Genomic DNA, 12,253 nt, shown 5'->3' on the forward strand with positions numbered 1-12,253 from the left:
TAGACAAAAGGGTTGAAAAGTTAATACAAAATGATTAAACAAATTCATTGTTCAAACATATCATATTCATCAATAAATGTATAAAACCTCTGAAAACCGGAATCCTCTGAAAACTGGACTTTTGGTCAAGTCCAGGTAGGGTCCGGTTTTAAGTGTTTTTACTGTATACTAAACAATTTTTTTTTTTTAAATTTTATTGGATTTTTTCATATGATGAAGCTATCCAACTAACTAAGGAAGGTCTGTGGTTCTACTCACGTGCCCATGCACGCATGTTGAATAAGTGTAGGTTGAATAGCGAATTTATTGAACGAGTTGAATATAATTATATTATGCTATCTTCTGGCGAGAATCATATTACTTTATTCAACGAGTTAAATAAATTCAGTAATGAACCTACACAAAATTAATTTAATATTCTATTTATCACATACACAAAATAAAGACTGTTTAAATTGCAAGTGAATCATTTTTCATTGACATGCCTATAATGTGACGCTAACATTAGCATGTCTTTACAATATGTTTGTATAACCCAAATGACTTCTCATCAACATATATGCTGGGCCGTGCAATACCATTATTATAGAGTCCCAGGCACATGTATGTGATAAACCCTTTTCCCATTTCTTACATCTGAAACTTACTTAATATTGAATGAAAAATTTCTTTTCTGTATTATTAGCAGTTACCATGCTTCATATTAATTCATCACATTTAGGGAATCTTTCAGAATAGTTATTCACTGAACACAACCAGTGCAGACCATGATCAGAGGTCACAGATGTGAAGGCTGATCGTGGTATGCACTGGTCGCATGGGTCTGTTGCCGCCAGCAGGCCAATGATTAAATGTAAAATGAAAAAGAAGGAAAAGTTTTAGTCATATGTTCTCAAGAGTATGCAGATTAGAACTCAAGACCCTTTACAAGAACTTGTACATATTTGCAATCTTATTGTTGCGAATTGTGCTTATAATATGCATGTGCCATGCGTGACATTAGAGAACGTCACTTCCTATGTTTTGTATTGTGAAACGTTAGTAAACTTATAATAAAGGTATAAGTCAGACACAACATGTTGTTCATTATTTTCTGTAGCATAACACCCTATCCATTACTTATAATATATTTCCCCAATTTTAGCAAATCACTTCACAAATTCACAATCTCTAACATATGGGGTTGTTATTTTTGTGAAGAAAAAAGAAACCACCCTAAAATATATATTTTTATTTCATTTTATTTCCTCATTTTTTTTCCAGACACATCACATTCTGAATAACATTGATGTCAGGGACAGATCAAAACAAGGGGAGAAGATAGCTGAAAAGTTTCAAATAGGTATACATGTACAATATTACATAGTGTCTTTTTTCCAACCTTTATATTTATATTTCCCCACCTGGCGCAAGCTAGGTTTTTTGGTATCTTTTTTATTTAAGTATTGGCTTAGTTATCAGTGCTGCATTTCATAGATAGTCCCAAGTATTGTGAGTACTAGGACATAAGACCAACTTTAAGACTAACTTAAGACCATTTCAATACACAATTTTATCTTTATCCATGGACTAGAATTTAATTAATTTTATTCTTCTGTGAAAGGGTTAAGAAATACAATGGCACATGCTTTAATCCACTATGTGCATATGCTATTGAAAATTTTAATGAGTCATAAGAAGGGAGTCAAAAGTGAGGACATTTTCTTTGAAATGCAAAATTTTCTCCCTTATGGTCTTAAGACTGATTGCAACCAAGGTCTCAGTGTGCCTTTAACTTATTAAGAGTTTAAAGCAATAAAGATTTTGTCTATAGGTATAGAATAGCCTGTACATGTGTGCAGACTCTATATAGTGTTGGGTTCCTGACTTTAGCATTGTGAAATAGGAATTTCTTAAATCAACAGCACATGGTTTTGATTACAAGCTAGGCAAGTACAATATACACAGTGACATTTTACAGCATGAAGGTTAAAGGTTTTCCTAAAATGCATGGTTTGAGTGGATCACAGGTGGTTGGGTCAAGCATTAAATTTTAGTTTTTGACTTTGCATTTCCTACTTATATTCAAAGTTGATGGAATGCTAAGTTTAAGCTAAAAAACTAAATTGAAATTGTCCTCAAGATAGTTGGGTTAAGCTTTCAATTTTAGTTTTTAACTTTACATTTTTTTTTACTTATTTTATATTTTAAGGTGTTAGAATGCTAAGTTGAAATATCTCTCAGATATAAAAATGTTTGGAAGGATAAGTTGAAATAGTCCTCAAGATATTAAATGGCTAAAAAAAGTGCCCAATATATTTAAGGGTTGAAAATGCAAAATTGAAATATAGTGCTTTGAAATGGTTAATTGAAATATTTTTGGGTTTAAAATGTGAAATTTAAATAATTCTCAAGGTTAGGTCCTCAAGAAATTATGGGGTTTTAAATGCTATACTGTATACAATTAGATATAGATACAGGTACATGTATATATTTAATATACCATTACATTGTATCAATATATAATATACAATTATGTTAAAAATATAATGTATGATCTATAAAGGTAAGAGAACAGGTATCATATGAATATTTTAAATTATTGTAAATTCCTAAAAATTTAAGAGAATGATGGCCAGGTTTCATTGATGAGGAGGACTTCAGATCTACCAGGTTAGTTTCCTACCCTGTGTTCTAAATGCTTAAAATGTGCCGCATTGCTTTGTCAGGAAAATAGATTGTAATTTCCGAGTGCATTATTGAAGAATAATATTATGTAACAACTGCACATATAACTATGCACTGACTCAAGTTACCATACAAGTTCAATAAGATGCCATTGCTTCTTGTTCTTTGAGCATATAAGAATGGAAAACTATATTGATTTCTTTCATACTACAATTATTTTGTTTACATTAATATCACCTGGAGTTGAGGTCAATGTCACTTTCTATTGACTGTCATGTGACCACTTCTTGACCAATTGCAACACAAGGAAATCATAATATGTAATATAACATACAGTATTGCATGGTGGCGATTGTTCAGATGAAATTATAAATTGTACTTAGACCAAAGGCCTACTGAATTTAAACTGTGAACTGTAATACAAAACAACAAGATTTCCAAAGAAATCACTTGGAATCAAACTCTGTCCACTTTTACCTTAAACCTGCTGGAACCAAAAGTGATTCGACTTTGTCATCAGTACAGATGTGAGCGGTTTAAGTCTGACTAGGCTTTACACTGTTGATAGCTTTCTTTTAATATTGAAATCCCTTAAACTTTGAAAGAACTGTTCCGAATGGTGTCCATTCAGCTTAATAGGTCTAAGAGCTTTTGGCTGTGAGTCGGGCGACTGGGTTTGATTCCTTCAGGTCACTTTCATTGTAATTCATCAATCTTTTCTGTGATCATTCACACTGAACCTCTGCTCCTGCATGTACAGAAGTAATCAGTTCTTTGTGAAAAGTGAAGGCAACTAGTACTGGTAAGCTGCTTGACTGTGAGTATGCCCAGGAAAGATACCGTGGCTGAACTGAGCTCTGGTAAATTTTATGTGGCTTACTGCCATGATCCGTGGTGAAAACTACTAACACCACCACACCAAGCACTATTCAAAAAGTCAAAGCGATGCAAATATCATGGTTCAAAGTAGTAGGTTCAGGATTATATTATAATTTTGCCTGATAAAGGACAGAAAACGTTGTTTTAGGGCTTATTGATGTTTATTTATTTGGCAATTCAAATTGCAAGTACATAATCTTGTAAAATTACAGATTCTTGCATAATGTTATAATTTGCTTGCAGTGGTAGAAATTTTAATTTTGCACAGACTGAAAGTACAGGAATTCTACAAATCATCTTCTTTCTTTTCTTCATTGTCACTTTGTTTGACACTGAGTTCACTTATCTTGCTTTCTATAACCTTTTCCTATTCCCAAGCTTAATCAGTCTCAGGGTTTTAAGGCTTTTTGTTGAAGTGAATGCACAAATGCTGCTTAGTGTTATATCTAAAAATAGTAACAGTTCAATGCTGGTAAACATTGCTGTGTATGATCTTTGAAGTAAATTTATTAATTCATATAAAAATATGAAAGCCAACTTGTTTTTCAGCTAGGATGCTGTGTTTTTATTTTATAACCAACACCATGCTAAATATCTGAATTTGTAACCTTGCCCAACCTTTCCACCTGGACAAAGTCATTTATCATTTTTGGCATGGCTCAGACCCTATGTGATCTTGGTCTAAATTGGTTTCATGAGTTGCATAAAGCCAACAGGCTTAGTAATTATAACTATATATAGAGCATACTTGTAATGTAGTTTTTCAGTGGATAATCATGATGTTTATATAATCTATATACAAGGGCCGGCTGCAATTGATTAATGAAATAATTTCATTTACTCTAATGGAGAAAGTTTGCAATATTATAAGTAAGTTATAAAGATTCTTAAGTTTAAAAGGTTATATGGCCATTTATGATACTGTAACATTTTTCATTGGATAATCCTTAGTATAATGTTTATATAGTTTTTTATAATACTGCACATTTTTAACGTCATTTTTCATTGGATAATCGGACGTTTATATAGTTTTATATATACGGCTGCTGTCGAGTCATGAAAAAATCTTACTTTTTTCTCTAAAAATAATGCTTGCTGTATTATAAATTCGTTATAAAGATGGTTGACATGTTATATGACCGTATATAAATGGCTATTTGCAATATAACCCTCGTCTTACGGCTCGGGTTATTTTTACAATAAGCCGTTTATATAGAGCCATATAATCTGTCAAAGATCTTTACATCCAATAATATACATGGCTGCTTTTAATTTACCAAGAAATCTCTTTTTCTAAAAGAAAGGAAGTTTGCTGTGTTATAAATTTGTTATAAAGATTCCTGACAGGTTATATGGCCGTCTATAAATGGTTGTTTGTGATAAATAACCTTCAGCTAACAGGGTCATATAACCTGTCAAAAAGTCTTTATAATAATATAAACAATTATATGCAATATAACCCTCACATTACAGCTTGGGTTATATTATGCAAACAACCATTTATATAGGGCCATTTAACCAGTCTTAAATCTTTATAACTAATAGTATAAATGGACAGTTCTAAATTCAAAGTAGTTGACAAGTTAATTGCATAAATTTAGCATGGTTAGGGTAATTATCATTGATTGCTCAATGATGTGTTACATAATGCATTGTTGTTGTTTGTTGTTTTTTTTGCAGAAAAAACATTAATGCCTATTTATAGCTATTTAATTTCAGCATTTCTTCAAGCAGAACCACATTGGGCAGCTAAAATAATGTTTTATTTAAAAAAGTGCTGATTATTTCAACTGTTTTATATATAATTTTTTTTTTTTTATTTTTTTTTTAGTGCAACCAAAACCCCACATACATCGTAAGATTTCAGCACACTTTAATCTTGTACCATTATATAATTGTAATTCTACAGTCTAATAATTATGCCAGTGTAAAATAATTTTATGAATTTTTGAGATTATATTAAAATTTAAGTTGATCTTTGATCTGTTTTTTAATAAAGAAGTCATAGAAGCCCTATTCTACTGGTACACAATCGGCTCTGGCCATGGTGCATTGTCACCAGGTTCTCTGTTCTGTAGACTGCTTAATTTTTGCACTTTACTTTAATAATGCTTTTTGCACTTTACCTTAAAAATGATTTTTGCACTTTACATTAATAATGGACTATATAATGGACTGTTCCAAGGTCATGAAACAAAGAAATCAGGGCTAGTCCATTTTACAAATTCAGCTGAATAGTAGTTATTTGTTAATAACTTTATGCTTGAGCCTTTGCCACCAGTATAGAACCAGGCCAGCCAGTACATCCATAATGTGTGTGCGTCCGTAGCCAAGTGGTTAAACCTGTGACTTGCCCCTCACTGTTGTTTGTTCCTACAGGGACTTTGAATTCTTTCATGTGAGGAAGTTGTCCAGCTAGCTTACTGAATGACGGTGGTTCTACTCAGGTGCCTGTTTGGCCTGAAATAATGCATGGAAGGGCCTAGAACCTAGAAAATTACCATTAGATCTATATTGTGTGGATGCAACATAAAACCCTACCAAGAAGGAAACAAAAAATGAAGAAAAAAAACATCCATGCAGTCTGACCCAGCTGTGTAAAATCTTGATAGCTAAATTCTTCTATTAGGATATTAAAACTCCTTGGACTGTTCCAAATTTTGATAAAAAGTTGGGCAAGTCCATTTCACAAATTCTGCTGGGTAAAGGTTAAAATTATTTAAAGTTATTTTGTGCTGGCATAATATAATAAATGTTAATTTAACAACAGCTTAAAATTGTAACTATGAAACAGTATTATCATGTATATATAATGATAGGTGGTCACTTTTTGCTTTGTATGAAAATCTTAAATTGAATGTGATAATTTAAGAAAAATAATAGCAAAAATCAAGCAAAATTTAGACATTTGACCTTGAAGGACAGAAACCTTAAATTCGAAATTGAAATATCAAGATACCTTCAAGTTAACAAACATATTTAGATATTTAGATACATTTATGATGAAATCTCATCCAATAAGGGGTTTTGTGGGGGGGGAGTATTTTTTGTATTTTTTGTTTGTTTGTATTTCATGTTGAAAGCACACTTGAGTGAAAGTATGATTTAGTCTAGATAATAAAAAGTAAAAAGCTTGAAAAAGCTTGCTTGGAAATGCCTTATACTTTGCTTTAATTACTTAAAGATTAAATTCAATAATTTGAGGTACATTAATGGAAAGATCAATTGAAAAAGAAATGTACATAGTGTTATTCTTTGCTTAACCTTTAACCTGCTGGAGCCTTTCCTATCTGTATAGAGCTTTAGGTCAGCCACAGTGCATCCTTGCAGTCTAACCAGGCTCTATACATATAAGAGCCGCGTCACGACAAAACCAACATAGTGCATTTGCGACCAGCATGGATCCAGACCAGCCTGCGCATCCGCGCAGTCTGATCAGGATCAATGCTGTTTGCTATCAGTTTTTCTACTTGTAATAGGGTTTGTAAGCGAACAGCATGGATCCTGATCAGACTGCGCAGAGACGCAGGCTGGTCTGGATCCATGCTGGTCGCAAAAGCATTACGTCGGTTTTGTCATGATGCGGCTCATTTAAAGTGTTGTTTGACTATCAAACTTGGAATTTTCATCTAGATATCCCCAACATTGATAATGGGAAAGTCCAAAAATAAAAGCTAGACAAGACCATTTTAGCAGATTAAGGGTTCATATTAAGTGATACATGATTTATGGTTACTAATGCTTTGATATAATCATTTGGCCCATGAGTTGTTTCCCTTGTCAAAATTGGGAATATATCAAGATATTTTATTTGCAAATTTAAGCTTAATCGCTTTACTAGTTTTATTTAACACATAAAAATATATATTTTAGATAATACAGCTGATGCTTTATTAAAAATAGTTTTAAATTAGTAAAAAAAAGACAAAAGCTATTCAAATTGTAATTTGATCCTGTTTTTTTTAATGGTACATGTAAGCAAACAAAAGTTGTTTAATAAGATTTGCAAATTTTAATTTTTATTCACAATGAAATATTTTTAAAGATTAAATGATAATTTAAAACTGATTTGATCTGGTTATTTCACCCAATTAAAATGTATAGTTATATTGCTACATATAATCTTTGTGTCTTGCAGTTTAAATACATTTTGTAAGCCATAATTTTTTTTTTTATAAATGTTTGACATATGATTAAGAATTCATTGAAAAGATGTAGAGTCAATTTCTTCTTACTTCTGTAATTTGAATTCTACCTTGGACTTTTTTGAACCATAAAAAGCTGATATCAAGCTTGCTTATGGAATTTTTAATAGTTTAACTAAGAGGTTAATTTTGTTGTTTAACTTGAGTACCCCAGGTTAATTTTGTTGTTTAACTAATGAGTACCCCTGGTTAATTTTGTTGTTTAACTAATGAGTACCCCAGGTTAATTTTGTTGTTTAACTTGAGTACCCCTGGTTAATTTTGTTGTTTAACTTGAGTACCCCAGGTTAATTTTGTTGTTTAACTAATGAGTACCCCAGGTTAATTTTGTTGTTTAACTTGAGTAGTCCCCAGGTTAATTTCGTTGTTTAACTTGAGTACCCCTGGTTAATTTTGTTGTTTAACTAATGAGTACCCCTGGTTAAATTTGTTGTTTAACTTGGGTACCCCTGGTTAATTTTGTTGTTTAACTTGGGTACCCCTGGTTAATTTTGTTGTTTAACTTGGGTACCCCTGGTTAATTTCGTTGTTTAACTTGAGTACCCCTGGTTAATTTTGTTGTTTAACTAATGAGTACCCTGGTTAAATTTGTTGTTTAACTTGAGTACCCCAGGTTAATTTTGTTGTTTAACTAATGAGTACCCCAGGTTAATTTTGTTGTTTAACTAATGAGTACCCCTGGTTAATTTTGTTGTTTAACTTTAGTACCCCAGGTTAATTTTGTTGTTTAACTAATGAGCACCCCTGGTTAATTTTGTTGTTTAACTTGGGTACCCCTGGTTAATCATGTGCCTGAATGAATGTAGATATTTAAAGTGCACTTCTTAGTATAATGTGACTGATAATTTGACGACCTTAACACTGTCAGTGTGCAGACATGAGAAAACAACATCATGTTTTTTTTACAATACATTTTTTCCTTTGAATTTATGTTGTTAATATTTCTGTTTTTACATTACATTGTCTTCTTTGAATTATTACTTGTTATTTTTGTTATTATTTTAGAAATTCTTAATTGTATAGTTTGTCCTATTTAAAAAAAAACATTTTTCAGTATTAATTCTATAAAATATCATTTTGACCCGTGTGACTGATGCTTTTTCTTCGGAAAATCCTAGAAATTATAATATTATATACATGTTAATAGACCTAACATCTAATTGTTGATTCCTACAGATGCTCAAGGGAATGCCACATTGGTGTATGCCCAGCTACAGATTGTTGAAGACTGCTTCACAGACTTTTGTGCCTGTTGCCCATGCTTTCCGAAAGATTCTGAGAACCCGGACAATATTGTACTGTCAAAGATGGGTGAGTAAAAAAGGATTGTTGTATAACAGTCTGTCCACTTTAATTTGCAAAGATGTCTGACTACAATTTCAGGGGTCATGAGTTTGACTCTACACTAGTCCAACTCATTTTGATAACAAGTCTTCAAAATGACTATTTAAAACCAAGATCGTGTTGAATGGTGCTAGAGACCTTGTAAATTAAAGAACAGTGCTGTTTCTCCTAGAATGAACTAGTTTTTATATCCTATACACTAGACATGAAAAAGTAAAAAAAGGTACAGTCTACTGCAGTTTAAATAAATGTGCACTGTATATCATACATTTTTGCATTAGTGAATATATGCTGACTCGCATCACACAAGACAAAAACCAGAAATGTGGCAGTAATCTGGCTATTGAAAATCAAAGAGTCAGATATCACAGCATAGATGAAAAAAACAAAACAAATACAACAAAAGATTAAATCTTTGACATGTACATCAACAACGAGGATGACTAAAAGAAAAGGAAAGATTGACCTTAAAAAAGACTTCAAAAATATGTAACTATATTCTTTTGTTGCAGGTTTACCATATATGTTAATGAAAGAAGTGTATGTTGATGCCTTTATACTACATGAAGATTCTGAACTTAGTAAAGTGATGGAAATGCAAACAGAGGATGAGAGAAAAAAGAAATCTAAAGGAGAGAAAGAAGAGGAGCATACTATTAAAGTTGATCCAAGGAAAGATCTTGACCGTCCTTGGACCACATTTTGGAAATTTCAACCAGTCTGGAAAATTCGGAACTACTTTGGAGAGAAAATTGCTCTGTATTTCGCGTGGGCTGGTCTGTTGATAACAAGTTTATGGATTCCAACAATCTTTGGACTGGCCTGCTTTTCTTATGGCCTTACTGTCAGGTATTTGATCCAGATATTTATTTTTTATTTGAATTGTTTATATAAGTAGGATATTCAAGTTTTTTGCTATAAATACAGCCTTTCGTTTCATCGAGTGGTATGAAAATTAATATTTCATAAGTAGCGGTAGCCACAAGTGAAATATGATAATTTTCATACCACAATTTTCAGTTTATTATATACGTTTTTTCTTCTTTTTGACAATACATTTTATGTGTATTGGCTGAATTAAGAAGAAAATAGTCTGGTAAACATCAGTGAAAATAAGGAAAATATGTTTCACTGCAGTGGAAAATAATTTTTTACAGTTAAAATACGGAAATTGAAAATATTCATTTTATTTCATCAGTATTTCTATAAGTATATAATAAATAGAAATAGGGATAAAATGTTACCCCTGAGTCTGCTGGCAGTGACTGAAGCAACCCATGCCACCAGTGCAGGCCAGCATTGGCTGGCACATCCATGCCCTTTGATCATGGTGTTCATTGTTCACTATACAGTCAATACTTATTTTGAAATTTTCCTTAAAAATTTATGAAAGGTTACATACAGACTAAAAAAATGTACAAGTCCTTTTAAGATTTTTAGCATGGTATTGGGCTTTGAAAAATGAATTTTTTAATTTTTGTTACCTTAGACCTTAGTGTAGTATATTTTGTAATTGCATTAACTTAAATTAACACTGACTCTGCAAGATTATTAATTAATTAATTAACTTTTCTTGCTTTGAATTTGGAATTTTTCATTGTTTTTCATTCAGTAAGGCTTCCTTCATCTCCTTATTATGGAATCATTAAATTCATACACATTTACATAATTTTTAACATTGCTTTTATGAAAATTATACTTCTTATTAGATTTTGTTTATATTATGCATTTTTAATGAATAAATATTACAATATTCTACCGTTGTATCGCAGTTTTGAAAGGTCAGCACAAAATGTTGAGATGCCAAAGAATCTGACAGCCCAGGAAGAGTATGTATACTTATTAATTATTTACTTTCAACCTTTATTCATAAGAGTTATTATACCCCCAAAAACGAAGTTTGGGGGGGTTTATAGGAGTCACCCTGTGGTCGGTCGGTCGGTCGGGCGGTCGGTCGGTCGGTCGGTCCAGACGTCCGTTGCATTTTCCTTGTCCGGAGCATAACTTGAAAACTAATGGTTGGAATTCAATATAACTACATACAATAGTCAAGCACATTGAGAGGAAGTGCAGTGCACAAGAATCATAACTCTATCTTGACTAATTACAGAGTTATTGCCCTTTGTTACTTTTCCTTGTCCGGGGCATAACTTGAAAACTACTGGTTGGAATTCAAAACAACTTCATACAATTGTCAAACACAATAAGGGGAAGTGCAGTGCACAAGAACCATAACTCTGTCTAAAGTAATTACAGAGTTATTGCCCTTTGTTGCTTTTCAATTGCTTATTTTTTTGACTGTTGCATTTTCCTTGTCCGGAGCATAACTTGAAAACAAATGGTTGGAATTCAATATAACTACATACAATGGTCAAGCACATTGAGAGGAAGTGCAGTGCGTAAGAAACATAACTCTATCTTGACTAATTACAGAGTTATTGCCCTTTGTTACTTTTCCTTGTCCGTGGCATAACTTGAAAACTACTGCTTGGAATTCAAAACAACTTCATACAATTGTCAAACACAATAAGGGAAAGTACAGGGCACAAGAACCATAACTCTATCTAAAGTAATTACAGAGTTATTGCCCTTTGTTGCTTTTCAAATGCCTTCTTTTTTTTGTCCGAAGCATAACTTGAAGACTAATGGTTGGAATTCAATATAACTACATACAATGGTTAAGCACATTGAGAGAAAGTGCAGTGCATAAGAACCATAACTCTATCTAAAGTAATTACAGAGTTATTGCCCTTTATTACTTTTCCATTGCTTTCTTTTGTCCGGACCATAACTTGAAGACAAATTGTTGGAATTCATTATAACTTCATACAATGGTCCAGCATATTGAGAGGAAGTGCAGTGCACAAGAACCATAACTCCATTTTGACTTATTACAGAGTTACTGCCCTTTGTTTCTTTTCCTTGTCCAGAGCATGACTTTAAAACTACTGGTTGGAATTCAAAACAACTTCATACAATGGTCAAGCACAATAAGGGGAAGTGCAGTGCACAAGAACCATAACTCCATCTTGACTAAGTACAGAGTTATTGCCCTTTGTTACTTTTCCTTTGCTTTCTTTTGTCTGGACCATAACTTGAAGACTTATTGTTGGATTTCATTATAACTTCATACAATGGTCAAGCACATTGAGAGGAAG

The 12,253-nt window shown here is 32.3% G+C and overlaps 1 protein-coding gene across 7 annotated transcripts in view; it reads left to right on the forward strand.

Moving 5' to 3' along the window:
- The window catches only part of LOC132712771 (anoctamin-4-like), a 121,013-nt gene that overhangs the window by 62,457 nt on the left and 46,303 nt on the right, over positions 1–12,253 (forward strand). For 4 of the 7 annotated variants that reach the window (XM_060695204.1, XM_060695206.1, XM_060695205.1 and 1 more), the window contains exons 5-10: positions 1,264–1,342; positions 2,605–2,652; positions 5,378–5,401; positions 8,928–9,062; positions 9,608–9,944; positions 10,868–10,924. In XM_060695204.1, the coding sequence (XP_060551187.1) occupies positions 1,264–1,342; positions 2,605–2,652; positions 5,378–5,401; positions 8,928–9,062; positions 9,608–9,944; positions 10,868–10,924 (680 nt within the window). The remainder of the gene's footprint in view (positions 1–1,263; positions 1,343–2,604; positions 2,653–5,377; positions 5,402–8,927; positions 9,063–9,607; positions 9,945–10,867; positions 10,925–12,253) is intronic. The other 3 variants (XM_060695207.1, XM_060695208.1, XM_060695210.1) reach the window with 3 other exon arrangements.

This window comes from Ruditapes philippinarum, unplaced genomic scaffold (genome assembly GCF_026571515.1).
Source record: "Ruditapes philippinarum isolate M1 unplaced genomic scaffold, ASM2657151v2 ctg5910_1_1_1_1, whole genome shotgun sequence".
In the NCBI taxonomy this organism is placed as follows: Eukaryota; Metazoa; Mollusca; class Bivalvia; order Venerida; family Veneridae; genus Ruditapes; species Ruditapes philippinarum.